Below are 18,145 nucleotides of genomic sequence, written 5' to 3'. Positions count from 1 at the left end.
CATTAAATGTATATATAAGAACATTATAAAAAAGTGACAAAGTCATATTTAATTACAAAAGAGGTTTCTCTTTTTTTTCTGAGAATTTCTTTTTGAACTAAACAGGCTTTCATTCTTATGTCAAAGAGTGAGGAAGAAAAAAATCAAATCCTAAAATTCTGATGTTTAGAAAAGAACAGGAAAGCTATTTTCATACTACAAAACATTTCACTTTACAAAAAAACCAAAGAGTTATTCTATTACCTGGACAATAAAGACAAAATGGGACGTGAAAAGGATAAGATCTTAAAACTAGACCTCAAGTATTTTTGGATAAAATTCTCTACTCTGATCACTGCAAGACTCTCTGACCTTAGGGGAACATTTGTACAGGAAACGAATGCGTGTGGAACCAGCCAGAGAGATGCTATGGATCAGGAGAAAATCCTGCTTTTATTTTGGTGTTTTATCATTTTTCCAGTATAAACTGATACGGCGTGAACCATCCCCACAACAGGAAGCAGGTACATTCTAACAATTCCCAACACAAATCCCAACATTGTTTAATTTACTTAACAGTATAGTCTGTCAGGAAAATTAAAATCTGTTTTATTTTATATTCTTTATGATGAAAAGTATATAAACTGCACTTTTAAATTAAATCATGCTCTGCCAAAACCGGTCTGCTTTAAGACTGATAAATGTAGTGGAGAGAATTAAGATGTTTCAGCAAGTATCAATTTTCAGTTAAAAAAAACGTCCGCAAGACAAAAAAAAAAATCTTAATTTACAATAAGCAGTGTAAACAGCAAAAACAACAGAAGCCACAAAGTTTCACGCACCAGCCACTGGCAGACAGATAACTCCAAATACTCATAGAACTTTGTATCTTCCTTTGTTGGTTGGTTGGTATGAATTTTGCTGCAAATAAAGGACAGAATAATCAGTTAAAAGTGAAAACGGATACATGAATTGCAATAAAACCCCACTAACAATCAATCCCCATTACATGTAAATAAGCAGTTCCTTTGGAAAATATTTTTGTGGGGAGGTCAAGAATTTTGAAAAAGAAACAGAACTACCAATAGTGGTTCAGTGGGACCGCTGGAACTGACTGCTGGTTTGAAAGGCTACTCAAGAGAAAAAGCCAATGATGCTGTTAAGTCTAAGGTAGTATCACTGAAGGTTATTCTAGAGAAAGCCAAGGTTTCTTCAACCAGAGAACTCAAAATACAATTTCTCAAGACAATATCTTACTTGAAAACTTGAAGACAGCTGATTATTGTCTGGGTAGGCTGTTAAGCTATGTCAAAACAAATCTCTCAACACATAGAAAATATTAAAACAAGAGGAATAATTCTCCTCTCCCCTGCCTGATGGTGCTGAAATAAGGAAATGTGTTTGGAGCTCACTCTTTAAGGGGTCTTCATTCAAAAAGCTCCGTTAATGTGTGATCCCCATCTGCTGGCTGGATAACAGCCGTAGGTCTGGCTGACTGAACACAGCAATATCTTTTCTAGGCTGTTCAATGAAACAGTGTTTTTGAGATCTATAGGCTCCAGTCCCTGATATTAATAAAAATGTACGCCAGAGTGTCAACATTTGTAGCAATCGACCTCATAGAGCATAAATTAAGGCACTTTCCCTCTGCATTCTGGATATTTCACTCACCAATCTGATGAGCTCCTCTTTTATAAGTCGTGTGATTTCTGCCTTTGCTTTCTGTACAGCCAGTTCATTGGCACCTGAAGACAAAAAAGTATTACCATCTTAAACATTGTCTGTATGTGAAGCCTGCAGAATAAACATTGCTGTCTGTTTTCAGAAACACTGTGAAATTTGCTGAATATCCTCAACTATTTGCTGAAGAACACTCCAGTCCTGTATAGACTGCCACAGCCAGACCGTGTTCTGTTTTAAGGAGGACACTTCAGTCAGTCATAAATTACACTATTCAGAAATACCTAGGATTAGAGGTTTCTTTGAGAAAAACTCTACTCAACCATTATGAGATTTGCAAAGTTTTTGTTGTAGTAGTTGATGTAATTTCTTACAACTTTAACAGTCAAAACCCACACAATTCCATTTTCTTCCTTGTTTCACACTGGCACAGACATCTTTGTGCTTATTCTGATTTTTTTTTCTCCTTTCTTTCCCTCTCCTCCAACTGATTCCATACATGTCTGCTGTTGTTCTGTCGCAGGTCAGTCTTGACAGCAGAAACATCTCTGTGATCCCCATGGATCATTTGAAAAAGTGTATTAAGATAAATGAGTGTTTCTTTAGGAATTATATTAATTTGAAAAGTGACTACAGTGGGTCTGTAAGTGAGCATCCAGACATTATGACTACAGAGATTCCATGTCTAATTAAAAAACTAGTGTCGTATCTTTCACTGAAACATTTATAAAAAGAATACGTACTTTCTATAGCCAAATAAATCTTTCGTTCTCCTTCCTTGGGTTCTTTGCCTGGAGGGAAATAAGTTCCTCTGATTGTAATAGCAGCTTCAGAATATTCACTGATTCTCTGTAGCGCTTCTTTGGAGGTAACTTTCCATCTGGCAGTCTGCAAGGTAAAGGATATGGGAGGATCAACAAGGAGAAAGGCATCACACAAAATGGCAATCCAAAGGTTAGCTGACATTTTAGACAAACAAGAACACTGCACTGTGAAAATCGGTCATGACATTCTACCTCAGATGAGGTAGACCAGAGCAGCAGTATTCTGCATGGCAGAAATACTCAAATAAAAAAAAAGCAGAGAGCAGCATCAGTCATAGCAGTATGGCCTTTGAAATAGAATGCCAGACGCTGACAAAGATCTGGATACGAGAGAAGTCAGTGGCAGAGGGTGAAAAGATTTTTGTACAATGAGGAATAGTTGTTTTTCTGATATTCTCTGGAATATGTACAAAGCATTGAGTAGCTATAGGCTGAGAAGTAATCACAGATAATGTAGTAATTTCAATTAGATATTATAAGAAACACAGACAAAATACTTTATTGGTATAATCATAGTCTAAGCTGTGAAGACAGCCTTTGTTCAATAACTTGATTATAGCAAAATGGTTACTTGCCTGTGGGAAGTCATTGATCTCTAATTCTTCTTCATATCTCTTAAAGGATTCATTCTGTCCTCCATCCTGTTTCTCTTCCTCCTGCTTCTCTATGGGCACATAATTGAGCTTAGCGTTGATTTTTTCAGCCAGTTGCTCTGCAATGGTCTTGGCAGACACAGTAGGAGCTTGAATGGTGCCTCCTCTCAGGATAGCATTTGTAGCCTGCTGCATCACATCCTGTAAAAAAAAAAAATAGGTCCATGTTGAGAACAAGGTAGCCAAAACAAGTCCTATATAGACCAACAAGGGTTTCATTAAAGCTTTCTGTGTAATATAATTGTCCACATAACAAATACATTATTCCAAACTTCTCTTCTTTCCTTCCTTTCGATAACTCCCCTCACACCTGCATAGAAAAGCTCTTACTGGTCTTTTGTATCTTCAGCTCAAAATACCTTTGGACATTCCAGACCACATTAACTGAAATCTAAATGGATTGTATATCACATGCTTCAGCAGAGAAGGATGTTCTGCAACTCTGCTAAAGCTGACAAAACCCAATTGTGTAATTTTATCGGTAATCAATTAACCCTTTGCCAGGGCAGACAAAGCATTTCCAGTTCTGTATTACAACTTCTTATCATATTAGCTCAATTACAAAGCCTACAACTTATAACTGAGTTTGCCCAGCACAAATGAACTAAATAGTGCAGTATGTTATTAGTGTACAGAAAAACTAGATATAATGTCAGTCACAGAGTAAAGAATTGAACAACCTTCATTTAAAAAAAAAAAAAAGGAAAAAAATTGCTCTGTAAACAGCCTGACCTTAAAGTGGAAGGGGACGAATACTTGTGCCTCTGCTCCGAGGTTCTTCTGGGCATTGATTCTCAAAGCCAGTCTTTTAGCAATTTCCAATTTTTCTGCATTCCCAGCTGACGGTGTAGGAGCATTTGATGTTCCTGGTGTTCCCATGTCTTTTACTCTTTTCTTTGAATTGAACATGCTTTCAATTTGTTCATCGATCTAAAGAAAATAACAATTATTATATCACTGTATTTACCATTAGGTAGTTGTGTCACCCTAGAGAAAGAAAACACTAAGGTGCATTTAGTTTACATGCTTTTAATGAAATAGATCTTGTATAAATGGTAGAAGCCTGCCCAGAACTACAACTCAACAAAAGGAGCAGATGATCTAATAATGAATGGAGCAACAAATATCCATGTGTTCTGCAATGTGTTACATAACCTACAGGGGAAAACCCAAATATATTGGAAATCTTTATACAACTTAAATCTCGTTTTCAGGTGCTTACATCAACAGCTGTATCTTCGTCATCTGAATCCTGCAAGCCAAGAGCTGCTTTTTGGAGCTTCTTTCTTTCATTAGCCAAAGCCTGTTCAGTTTCATCAAATTTAAAACCTTTGCCAGAGAATCCACTGCTTTTTTTAATCAACTTTCCCTCCTGAAAACAAAAACATATATTTTCATACTTAGCAGTTTAAAAACCCAATTCCCATAGTCATAAAATAACTATAAAATATACAAAGAGTTTTGAAGTTATTTATTTTAAAAGCAAATCCTAGGACATTTAGAAAGCTCTTCCCATTTTAAAAACTGTATTTTACAATGAAGTGTAATAACAAAGCTATGCTAATTCAGCAGATAGAAACAATACTCTGTTGGGAGTTCCTGTAAGTATACATTTTAAATGCTTTTCAAATGCAGTAAAAAAACCCCTCCAGTTCTTATATCGGAAGAACTCCGAAGTCTCTCTTCTTAGCATGAGCAAGATCCTCTGATGGTGAGAGCTCTACAAATAATAAGTTCTTTAGAGAATTTATATTATCCTTTATGTGAATTTTGATAAAAGCTGAAGTGCCCCTTTATGCAGTAGACATTTCTCTATCACATACCAGATGACAATATTTAAATTATTAAGAACAGTCCAGTAAATGACATTCAGATCCCAATCTTGAAAACACTTCTATGCTTACCTAAGCATACATCTGTGTTCTCAGTGATGTCAGTGAGATGACTCATGAATGCATACTGTGCAGCTGGACCCACGTGCATACACATTAAACCCAGACCAAAGCCCACTACAGAAGAAAGAATTACTTACAGCCTTCTGTTGGTCTTTGAAGTCAGCCCAGAGCTTCTCCAAATCAGTAGGAATTGGAGTCCCGGACAATTCCAAAGCCTTAATGATATCACCAGCATACCGTGCCTGATCCTCAGTAATGAATGTATATGCATACCCCTGGTCAAAATTAATTTAAAAGATAATAAAGAAAAATCTTTCTAAAGACATTTTATCTCTAAATTTATTGAAGCACCCTTGCACAGATGCTGTTGTTCTGGTCAATAAAAGTAACCATGATATTCATGCATAAACTGTGTTAGTGGGAATGGAGAGTGAATAATGTGATTTGCCAGAAAGCTGATACAGAGATAATCAGCCACAGATGGTAGAAACTGACGTCTTTCCTTTCAATCTTGTCATTGTTAAAAATTTGGAAAATAAAATCTTATACAGTTAGTAGGTCACATTTCCAACAGTGAAAAACACCCGAACTTTCAGCCACAAATGGATTTAAAAGAACATGCATACATCAGAAGAACATGTACGTTCCAACTTTCACAGTACTAAAATTCAGAATATATTTTACACGTTATCACTCAAAACCTTAGGTGTACTCTGAAGGAAAACCCTCTTCCCACCAATAACATTACTCCTTCTGTAACTGTCACTTGGGAACACCCTGATCAAGCAATAAATAAGGAAAAATACATACTTTATTGCCGGCTCGTCCTGTTCGACCTGCTCGGTGCACATAATCTTCATAATGGTTGGGACAGCTGTAATTGACCACCAGCATCAATTGTTTTACATCCAAGCCTCTTGCTGCTACAGATGTGGCCACCAGAAGTTTGCAAGTTCCATTCTTGAAATCATTAATGATGCTGTCCCTGTCATACTGATCAATACCTGCAAGAAACCAGACAAAACAGTTAATTATAAAGCTCTGCTTTGAGCCAAGAGAATTACAGGTCAAAACACTCTCCGACTTTGAACACCTGAAAGCCTAAGCAAATAAAATTTCCATACGTTCACACTTTTACAGGCAAAATGCATTAGCCAGAATAAGAAATCTGTCTATTATTCACAATAACAAAACTTTCAGTGTTTCCTCTACAAAAAGATGTTTTCCCACACCAAGATCCTGAAAAGTTTCTGTTTGACTTCTTATGTTCAATGGAGACCTCATCTGGAGGCTCTGTCTGTTCTCTAAAGGCAACAGAAATCTCAGAAGAATGAGAGTATTTTTTCCTCTTCCATTGTTGCAGTAAATGAACAGTGGTTTTGTACTTATTAGTTACTGTATTTTTAAGAGCACTATACATATCGAAAGTTTTAAAATACTCTGGGATGGACAATATTCTAAAGACATTTCCTCCTCTTGCTATTAAACTACTTCCGTTATATTACTACTTGATGGCAGAAAAGTGCAACAACAGCTGCTATTATTGTGGAATCTCAAATAAAAATATTCTAGAATACTCCCCCAATGACATTCACTGCTCTGCAATAGCAAGTAGTTAGTAATATTCCCTGAGAGGTGTTAACTCAGTAACAATCCTGTTGCACAGAGACAAGATTTGGCACCTGATGACATCTCACAGCGAACAATAAAAGGTAATTACGGAAAACTGTCATGTCTATTTCAAATTAAGAGACAAATGTATTTCCCAATTCTCAAGCAAAACCTGCTTAGGAAGAAATAATAATTGGTACTATACAGGAACTAAGTAACTTCTCTTTGTAACTACTGAATACCAATATTCTAGTTTAACGTTGTTAATATAAATCCTGAAGATTGCAGATTACCTCCATGAAGAGACAAACAAGGATAAGAGGCTCTCATTAAATCTTTCAACAACCCATCGGCGTGTTCTTGTTTATCTACAAATATGATAACGGATCCTTTCTCCTGATAGTGTCCCAGTAGCTCCAATAACTTCAAAAACTTTTTATCCTCTTCTATGACAATCTGCAAAAAGACATACAAAAGCAAAACAGAGAGAGTATAAATTGTATCTTAAGTCATTAAACACATTCAATGTGCATAAAAATAAAAATCAGGAACAGGAGATTACTTTTTCGGGCTGTTTCCACAGCTAGCTGAAAAACTGCTGCTCAGCTTAGTGGTATAAAACCAAGTTTAAAAAAAAGCGATCACATTGCATTTGCAGATTAGGGAGTCAGTTTATTCTGAGTTCATGTTTAATAAGGTCACTAAACTTCTGAAAATAAAAGCTCTGTGGGTATGTCGGTTTATATTCAATATTGCTGGAAATAATCTTTTGCAAGCAAATGCGAAGATAAGCGAGGCTGATGTGTAATACTCACAACATGTTGCTCCACATCAGAACAGACAACGCTTCTGCCTCCGACCTGCACCTCTATAGGCTTACTTAGGATTCGCCGAGCTAATGCCTCCATAGCTCTGGGAAAAGTAGCAGAAAACATGACAGTCTGACGATCAGGCCTGACGTTGTCTACAATGCGCATAACCTGGTTTGAGAAAACATTCCCGGTTAATACCCAAGTGCTGGGATTGAACTTCACAAACAAACAGTTGTCATTTTTAAAGTCAGGTGGTATCTGCACTACACAGACTACAAATGTCTTTACAGATTTCCTCTTGGGACCTAGGTGCTGGCAGTGGAAGACAGGCAAAACTTGCTGGATTGGAAAGGAAGTTGAGTGGCAATATGCAACCCAGCAACAGCCCAGCAGAAATCTTAAAACATGCAGCAGAAACCCTACAGCTCAAGAGACAAAATAAAGGCATTTCCCTAGTTTTGCAGGACAATATAGCATGACAACAACTGAGAGAGTCCTGGATGTCCAAAGCTGCCAGCAAGTAATTTGTCACCAACATTTCCAATGTTTTGTTCCTGTCTCCTGCACAACATTGCCAGGGGACATCAAAGACTTTATAAGCAGGCTGCAACTACTAATACAACACTTGCATCAAGGGATTACATGGCCACAAGTATCCAAAACAAGTGTGTAAAAAAAATTAGTATATGAGAAAAATCTAAGTTATATAAGAATGTATTGAAAACAAAGCATGTGAGGATAAGAGAGTGTAGCACATCTTTTTGAATGCTCGTGGGCAGTGTAATAGAAATGTAGGATTGCAAAATCCTGTAAGTGGAAAATAGCATCTTGTGGCAATATCATCCATGTCATTAATTACCTGAGGCTCAAAACCCATGTCAAACATTCTGTCTGCTTCATCAAGTACAACATATGTGACTCTACGGAGATTTGTCACCCGACCTGTGAAAGGAGAGGAAAAAACACATGGGAAACAAAATCAAAAGGAAATCTAGTTTCCCTCAGGAATATATTTTTTAAAATGTTATATAGTCTCACTATCTTCTAATAAAGATATTAATAAATTGTTTAAATAAATTCACCAAATGTGAATTTTAATGTTCTCATTTTAATCACATATACATTCTGGGAAATGCGTAAGTATGCACAAGGCCCTTTATTTTGTCAAACTCATCTCTTGCATACCATCATAGGGCCAGAAGAACCTGTAAAATTCAGAAAACTGCCCTCGCCAAAACACATCATAAAACTAAGACTGAGATGAAGCAAGGAGCCACATCAGCCATTATCTGACAGCGCCACCTAGAAAAAAACATATTAGAGATTACAGCGCATGTGTGGAAGGCAAAGTCCAGTGCTAACTGTTGCAGCCTCAGAAAAATTCCTTTTATACATATAATCTGTAATGCTTCTTTGGAGATAGAAATAACTATTTGAGGATAATCATACTAATTCTACTTAACTGCTAATAATATGCATAAAACAGAGTAAGCAGTCTTGTCAAAATGAATATATAAAGATTAAAACCTACCCAGTAACACTACGAAACGTAAAATTAAGAACCACCCCAAACTCTGGGACAGCTGGAAACAGAATAAGCACGTCATATATCTGGGAACATTTTGAAATTATGACAGACAGGATAATTAGCACCCTTCCCAAACAAGCAGCTAAGAGATTCCCTTTCATGAGAAGGATTTAACTCAAGGATTTAAGAATCATATTCTCCAATGACATGAAAGTGAACACATTCAGTTCCAAATAACTGTGGAGTGACACTGTCAAACGCTCTCAGAATGGAACAGATTTGTCACATTTTCTACAACTATCACTCAGACTTGTGCCTATCAAACTACAGTAGAATTTGGTCCTTTCAGCTTCAGCAAATTGTAGCTGAATCCTTAAACTATTATTTAGAGATTAAGCGCTGCATTTTTTTAAGATACGGAATTCATACTTAAGGAACAAAATAAATATTTCTTAAAATCTACATATCTATTTAACACCTTAACACTTTCATCCCCAAATAATAACTTTGTAAAATTACTTGGGAACAGCATTAATGTACCTACCTTTGACGATTTAAGTCTTGGAAGCCCAGTTCTATATGTCTTGAAGGTACTTTTTCCACAGAAGTTAAATAATGTCAACAGTTTAGTAGAGGTTTTGATGTGGAATAATAATAAAACTTTATCTAATAAGCATGCAATGGTTACACTAGGACAAAACCTCTTAAAGCTGCAGTGGCTCAGTTTAATCAATCTGAATATTTGATGTAAGGTCAGTTCTTTTACTTAGGGAGGGCTTCTTTGTCTGGTTTTTAAAACCAACAGATAAAGGCAGAGTCACCCACTTTTACATAAGAGTGTCTAAGTGCTGAGCTACACTAACAATCATAAAGGATCAATGGGCAGACAAAAGAAGCAACTGTTATACAACCTTAATCTAAAGGACTTGAAGTTAAAAAATTTGGACCAGCGCATTTTAAGCTTAACAATGATAAACATTCTCAGAAACTCTTCAAGAATGTGGTATTTCCTGTCCTCCCCAAAATAGTCAAACCAATATATGATTACACCTATTATTATTGTTGTTATATATTCTCAATAAGTAGATAGTGCAGCCTGAAGAGATATAAGAAAATTCCATAAGACCATTTATCAAAATACATGATCTTTTGAATTTGTTAGAATTACACAACAAATATAAAAAATTCTCCATAGGAAAAGGTTTTCTACTCACCATTGTTAGCTGCTAACATATCAATCATACGTCCAGGTGTGCAAACAATAATTTCAGCACCTCTTTTGAGTTCAGCTATCTGATTTTAAAACAGATTAAACAAACTATTAGAGTGGATTTTTGCTTTATGTTGGTTTTTTTAAAACACATATCACCTCACGAAAAAGAAAACTACATACACTATAATACAGCTGTTCTACCAATATGAATTGTTTACATAAAGATTTTACTTAGCAATTTCTTTAAGTCTCTGAAGTTAATCTCTAAACTACTTTGACACACAATATTTGATAATGCAATAAACCAAAGTTAACATTTTCTGGCTTTTGTTATCTTTAGGGGAACTCTCATCAAAATACAGCTTCTAAGTAACTTTTGAACTACCACATCCCACTAACAGTTTAATTACTGCCATGCTCAGTACATACGTAAAAAGAAAGTCTGGAACTTTTCAGGACCATACTTGAGAATTTTCAAGAAGATCAGTACATTAAGGGCTAAGTTATGTGCAAACGCTTAAGCTTTTGCATTACTACGTACAGAGAAAATCCATCACAAAGGCTGCAAATGCACTGGATTTATGGGAAAGAGAAAGGAAGCCAGGTATGTCTTTTGCATACCTGTTCACTGATTCCTGTTCCTCCATAAACACAGACAACTCGAAGTCCAAGTGTCTTTGAGAATTTCTTACACTCCTTGGTAATCTGCAATGCCAACTCGCGAGTCGGTGTCATGATGACAGCTGAGAAGGAAAGCATTTTCATCATACGTTGCAATAGAAGAGACGTTATTTATACAGTAAAAATTAATCTTTTGTAATGATGTTTACAGCAACTTATATGTATTTTTTAAAATGTAATTTCGAGAAAAAGAATGAGGATGGGGTGGAAATCTGGTCGAAGCTTCAAAATCAAAGGAGTAAGGTCTCCCTTCCAGATCTACAGACACGCAAGTGCTCTTGGAACAACATTAGATAGCACAGTGATCACAAACAACATTAAACAGCATGGCGATCATTAACTAAATTAAAAAAAGCTACTCATTAATGGACATCAGTAAGTAAGCATTCCTCCCTACAACCAAGAGAAGAACTGAAGCACCTTCTAAAGCATATGCTTGAGTTTTTCTTTATTTAAATAGCGATTTTGAAAATAAAAGCTTTGTACCTATGGGACCTTCTCCTTCTTCTAGCGCTCTCTGATCCATAATGTGTCTGAACATGGGCAACAGAAATGCAATAGTTTTTCCGCTTCCTGTTTTGGCAATGCCAATCAAATCACGACCATTCATAATTGCTGGGATAGCCTGGGTTTGAATGGGAGTGGGCTTTTCATAGCCATGTCTTAAAGAAAGGAAAAAAAAGATATTTTAAGAACAAAACCATATTTCACAGATGTGAATCACAAAATCATGCTTTAAAAATTTGCATTCATGTTTACATATGTATATCAGTGCCATTCAGAAAATACAGCTTAAAAATGAGCAGCAAAAGCATGATACAAATGGCAGAAGGAATAGTTCGTAACAGTAGTTCAATACTGAGTGATAAACACTCTGATGACTATATGTCACATGTACAAACATGGACATGTTGCATTATGCAACCAAAAAAAAGGTTTTCTCGTAAGTGTACGATAGAACACAGTGAGCACAATCAATAATTATATAGTTCAGAATGTGGTTGCTTGCTTACTTTTTGAGGGCAGTGAGAATCTTCATGGAAATACCACACTGCACCCAGGTTTTTATTGGTTTGGGGCAGCCTTTTCCCTTCACTGTAATTCCTTCCAACTCCAGCCTGTACACATTCACCTCTGAAACAGAGTTTGCGTTACAACAGAGTCAAACTTGACATTTCTCTACTACCTTGATCAAAATATTCTTGATCTGTCCCTGAACATGAAATACTAATTTTATCACCACCAGAAAAACAGCTTTTAGCTTTTTATTTATACAGGAGGTAAGTGGAAAGGACTAAACGTAAAATTTTAAATCAAAGCCTCATATTTAATTATATGAAGTTGTCAATAATAGTGAGCTAACTGATTTGGTGTTTTTCTATACCAAGTTGCTCCAAATGCTCTTTATATTCCAATACAATCTGCTGTTTCTTTAATAGTACCCAAGGTGTTCCAATTGTGTTCTTCCTTACCTTCTGGAGTCATTTTAGCTAGTTCTGGCACTTCAACATAGAAGTTTTTCCTGAAAGGTTCGTATTCTATCTTTCCATGATCCACTGGTTCTAGCAGCTTTCTCTGCTTGGTCTGATAGCCGGTAAGGGCAGTCTGAAGGTCAACTTCCTCCTCTTCTGAGGAATACTGTATAGATTAGAATTTGTGTGTAGATTAGTATGAGTGGTATTCTGAGAGGCTCTGGTTTCTCATTTATAGAGGAACTTCGATCAGAAGCAACAGTTACTCCACACCATATTAGGCCAGATACTGAAAACCTGCTCTCAGTTTAACAAGAGTCCCAATTCTTTCACCCATTTCTGACTTCACAGACAGCAATGTACCTACCCATTCCCTTAATAACTATTCAACTTGGCATAGCATTTTGTAGCCCCAGGCAGAATCAAATGCCTTTCTACTGTTTCCTAAAATGAATGAGTGATTTGGAAATTAATATATTTACACTTACTAAGAAATTCAGCAGAAATATAACACACATACCCCATTTTTTCAGATCAGATACATGCAACTGAATGTGCAGACTGAGCAGCTGCACACATAAACACTCTGTACTGGCTCGTGGGTCATTCACACACAGGATCGCTGGGACTGGCTGCCCACTTACAGTAATGTGAACACCTGAACTGAACACACACTACATGTGACATACACCAGCCCCATCATATTATGAATAATTACAGAGCCAGACAACCTCATGTACTCATTCAGTTCTCATCTCTATTAACGCTGCCTCTGAACAATAAAGCTGTGATGGCAATTTCCAAAAAAAACCAGCACACGTACAAGAACTGGGTAAGATCAAAAATCTTATGACCTTGGTTCTGCAAATTAAATAACCAAACATTTATCTCCTAGGAGGTGGAAAAATCCCAGGACTATCCTCATTCTCATGCCTCATATGAGAGGCACACTGCCTCTTCATAGTAGAAATACAAGGCACTTCCATTACCTCCATTGCATCTTGGTCGTTTTCCATGAGCTCCCCTTTCTTCTTTTCTGACTCTACAGCTGCCTTTTTGGTTGTCACCACGGTTACTACTTTGGTAACAGTGGGTCCGGATTTCTACAAACACAGTTAAGAAAAATTATTGCACTATAAAACAAAAAATGTACTGTATAAAATACATAGAATATTTATACTTCTGAATGCATTATGGTGGCGTTTTCTTCTACTTCTTTCAGTGAACTTTTATCAGAATAATGCTTGACAAAAACACCAGGAAATCAGAGTTACGGCAAACAGGCATTAAAAGCATCTAACTTCTTTTTTTGCACTTCCCCCCCGTTTTTTTCAAAGTCATTTTGATATTAAAACACAAAGCTATTTTAAAAGACAAAGATAAGGAAACTTAATAAGTGATTTTACCTTTTCACTCCCACCTCCACCTTTCACACTTCTCATATTGAACTTCTTGACCTCTTCTTTTACTTCTTCCATATAAGCATCCAAAGGATCTAACTCTTCATCTTCAGCCTCCTCGCCTTCTTTTTCTCCTTCTGCAGTTTCCTCTTCATCATCTAATACAAGCAAGAAAGATGGGAATAAAACATACAGGGAAGGAGAAAAGTGCTCACATGTTGAATTATTAGTCTACCCAAATAACCACAGTCCAGTTTTATTACTATATATTTTTTCCTCATACAAATCTCCTCACTTTGTTAATCTCAATTGTATCTTAAACCATTTGAAGCCATGAACAGATTTAGGCTTTGTTATTTCATAGTTCACATTCTGAAAAGTAATTAAATGCTTTAAAGATAATGTAATAAAAATATTATTAGGGACAAAAGTATTTTAACTGTTACCATCATCATCTTCTAAGCTCCATTTTTTCCCCTGTTTCATCTCTTCAATTTCTTTTTTCAGTTCTCCTATGTTTTCCATAGCCTTCTTGCGTTGTTCTTCCCTCCATTTCTCCACTCTTTCTTTTCGTTTTCTCATTTCTTCTTCTAGTTTGTTCTGATCAAAATTCTATGATAAAACCCAACCAAATAGCAAAAAATTAATGGCCACTGGCTTTAGCCTGTGTTTCTTCAAACAAATATAACTGTTGTGTGAACATGCCATTGAAGACTGGACACCCACACACTTACCAGAACAGAAGTAAATGAAAAATACTAACATCAGCTATAACATTTTCAAGTAAGAAATCCAGTTAACGATTTTATTTTTCATTATAGTAGCTGGTATATAATTTTTAAGATAAGTGAGTTTCAACTTATTTTAGCCATTGCTTCGTAAAAGACTAAAGAATTTTCATGTTACCTTCTACTTCCAGAAGTCCTTCTAGTACAAAAGCCTGTGGCTGGTTTATGTGCGGGGAGCCCTCACTGACAGTGCAGCGGCTATTAACAAAGGAGGGTGAGTAACAAGGTGCTGGTTTAGAAGAGTTAGCTAAAACTGATAGTTTGGGAATTCTTCAGCTAGGCACATCTTTTCATGTCACGGAACAAGGCAAAGTGAGCTTCTCTCTCTCTTTGTTTGACTCCTGCCTGGGTCCAAAGCCACAAAAATTTTCAGCTCCTCTACTGACACCTAATATGTGAAAAATGCGAGATCCTTCACACTCGTATGTGGTTTGCAGTCTAAGCAGTTTGAAATCTTGAACTGAGAAACATGTTTCTTACACCAAGAATTGGAATCATGCCCTATGACAGGAGTCTGTTACTGAAGAGAATGCTCTCTCATTCCACGGGGATTTTGTCCAGCTCTAAGAACAGGCTTTCTTTTCTCAATGTAGTAACGGATGGCTAACGTCATGCCTGGTTTAAATTTTATCTTTTAAATTTATAAGTGTTAAAAGCTTCTACCTCTGTGGCCACGGCATTTGTGGTGGCATCTTTATCCTTCTCGTCTTCTTTGTCGTCTTTTTTCTTTTCTTTGGAAACTTCCACACCTTCTGTCTTTTCTTTAGATCTTGATCTGAAAGGTAAGATCAAAGGTATCTTAGAACATTACAGCTTTTCTCAGGGCAGGGGTACACACATGCTGGACAGAAACAGAACTATGAACACTCTGTACAGGTTTGCCTTTTCAAATACCTTACAAAGCACACTGCCTCCGAGTGAATCTTTCCATTTCACAGAACTGTTCCCTCATGTTGAATCTATTTCAATCCACCGATTCTGTCTGTAATTAGAGAACACAAGTACCTGTTTTCTGTTTTCCTGTTCTTGCTTGGACTGGAGGATCGAGACCGTCTACCTCTGCTTCTGCTTCTAGAGCGCCTCCTCTCTCGGCTCCGGGATCTTCTTCTCTCTCGGCTCCGTTCCCTTTCTCTACTTCTTGAACGTCTGCCATGGAACAAAATTGTATTTATTTAGCACGTGATCATAGTATAATTTTAGCCTGCTATTGAGGAACAGGTTATAAAAGGAACTCAACAATCAACAAGACTACTAAGACTTTACAAACTCTAGCAGCAGTAGCTAGAAAACATTTAATAATCAAAAACGTTAAACATAGTAAAACCTATCATGAACAACACTAAAGTAAATAATTAGTGGAAGAACATCAATATTCAGATGACAGGCATTTGTACCTACTTCGACTGAAATTGATAACTCGTACCTTTGACGTTTTCTGTCACGCGACCGAGACCTTCTCTTGTCCCTACTGCGTGACCTCTCACGCCTACGTTCTCGATCTCTGCTTCTAGAACGTCTGTCTTCTCCACGTTTTCTTTTGTCAGATGGAGAACGGCTTCTAGAACGACTACCAGAGCGTCCGCGTGACGCAGAGCGCTTCCGATAATGCCTGCATGGTAAATTCACAAAAAAGGATGAACATGAGCATGAGAAAAATTTGTAGTTAAAGGAGAGGACAGGACAAAACGAATTATTATTTATCTCAATTTGTTGGACTGTTAAAATTTCTAAACATTTCTAATAATATTGCCAAACAGATTAATATCCTCCTAACAATGCTGAAATCAGAGGGATTACTTGGTCGTATTTTTGTTTTGGTTTTAGAGTACTACTGTAAGCACATCACGAGAACACTAGGACATCAAGAACATTTTCCTTTTTAGAAATCCACTGATTTGCACTATACGTAGGAAAAGATGAAGACTCAAAATTTGTCTAACATATAAAACTGTTCTTTGTTGCTTTTTGTACAATATATAATTTTTATCCAGGTAAGCTAGGTAAGTTATACCTCTGCTCAATAGAAAAGCTGTCAAATTGCAAATAAAGAAACACAAACCCAGAGCATATGTGACACAGCAATGGTCAACACCTTTACAATACTGGGATCAAAAGAAATGCTCTAACATCATCAAACCTCAGGATGGAAGCTTTAAGTAGTGAGCAGCTTCAGGGGTGTGTGATAGAGATGGGAGCTTCTTTTTTCTCCCCTCATTAATGCTCTCTTATCCCAACCACACTTTGTTAGAGAGCAGGGCCAGGAACTCTCTAGGAAACTCTTCAGCTGAGTATACAAGTCACTGGGAGGCCTTGACTGTGACCATCTCCTCCTCCAATTCCTGATTTCCAGTCACCATGCCAGGGTAATTCCCCATTCACCCTCCCGTAGCCCAGGACTCCCAGTAGCCAGGCTTGGGAAGCAGGAAGAAGTGGAGAAGGCAAGATCTCAAGCCCCCCACCTCTTTTTTTCCCTTCCGTCATTGCCACGCAGGGTTGTATTACAACAGTATCGGCACTAAAAATAATAGAGTTTATTTCAGCACTTTGGTATATTTAGGTACCACCTACACTTGGAGTCAGTACAGTAGCAGCATGATATCCATATCCTGCCTATCAGCAGTACAACTGATCGCAAAGAACATCTGTCAGTGCCAGGTAGCTCTGATTTCCTTCCCACCTTTGTCACAAAATGCCATGGGATCTGCACGACACTTCCCCCCTTTCTAAACTTTCACTTTCACAAAAACTAATTTTATTTTCGTTTTCTTCTGCAGTGTGCAATAAAGCTGAGTACACAATTTCAGGTTTCAAAAGCCCTTGTCTGATGAACATTTCTTCAAATCAACTCCAGCACATGCAGCCCACCCCACCCATCTCCACCCACCATTCGCTCTCAGCCTCTTGCCATTTCTTCACTTTTAAGACTTTTTGTAGGTGTTAAAATAGAAAATTAATACAAGTTTTAACCTACTTTTTACATTATTTTAGCCCAAAGAGAAAACGCGTGTTATCGATAACACATTATCATCAGAGAAGCTGCAGGGTGATAAGCAAGGGAGCTCTGCTAGCTCGAGTGTCAGCAGCCTGGGGTTCTGGTTCCGGTCCCGGGAGACGGTGTCCTGCTGGCAGCAATTACTGCTCTAGCTAGTTTGGAACTAATTTAGACCTACCTATGGGAGTACCCAGCTCTTCACTGGATCACAAATTTGAGCTCAAGGCGGTTGTTAAAATTTCAACTCATCTTCAGTTATGGATCTAAGAAGCTGCAGGGACAGCTGGATGCGAGGACTATTGTGTCACAGATTTAATATTAAAACCTGACGGTTAGTTTAAACTAGGAGACAGAGACATTTGCCAACTTGAGGAGTTGGTTTAAAACTGTGAGCAGCTCCAAATCACCTGTCCGCACAGACCTGACCCGAAACACACGAAGGACACGATCACACGGGTCACAACACCCCCCAGGCGAGAGGAGCAGAGAGCTGCGATCCCGCGTTAACTCAAAAAGAAGAGGCAAAACCGTCTAACCCCGGTAACAAACCTCCCCTGGTTAATTACGCCATCGCTATTATCTTAAAATAAACCAACACCGGCCCGGCGGGCTCAGAG

The 18,145-nt window shown here is 37.3% G+C and overlaps 1 protein-coding gene across 1 annotated transcript; it reads right to left on the bottom strand.

Moving 5' to 3' along the window:
* Nucleotides 1-349: 349 nt before the first annotated feature.
* Nucleotides 350-18,099, bottom strand: DDX46 (DEAD (Asp-Glu-Ala-Asp) box polypeptide 46). Its single transcript, XM_010073414.1, has 23 exons — nucleotides 18,095-18,099; nucleotides 15,960-16,145; nucleotides 15,542-15,682; nucleotides 15,200-15,311; nucleotides 14,195-14,360; nucleotides 13,755-13,906; nucleotides 13,338-13,451; nucleotides 12,349-12,514; nucleotides 11,890-12,010; nucleotides 11,363-11,538; nucleotides 10,817-10,938; nucleotides 10,197-10,275; nucleotides 8,314-8,396; nucleotides 7,458-7,622; nucleotides 6,936-7,098; nucleotides 5,842-6,035; nucleotides 5,169-5,306; nucleotides 4,359-4,508; nucleotides 3,869-4,066; nucleotides 3,059-3,277; nucleotides 2,403-2,547; nucleotides 1,651-1,724; nucleotides 350-900 (listed from the first exon to the last, which is right to left on the bottom strand). Exons 1-23 carry the CDS (start codon nucleotides 18,097-18,099, stop codon nucleotides 853-855), a joined length of 3,117 nt encoding a protein of 1,038 aa, XP_010071716.1. The 3' UTR covers nucleotides 350-852.
* Between the last annotated feature and the right edge of the window lie 46 nt (nucleotides 18,100-18,145).

This window comes from Pterocles gutturalis, unplaced genomic scaffold, assembly GCF_000699245.1.
Source record: "Pterocles gutturalis isolate BGI_N339 unplaced genomic scaffold, ASM69924v1 scaffold16982, whole genome shotgun sequence".
NCBI classification, from domain to species: Eukaryota; Metazoa; Chordata; class Aves; order Pterocliformes; family Pteroclidae; genus Pterocles; species Pterocles gutturalis.
This window is presented reverse-complemented; position numbering and strand designations above follow the sequence as displayed.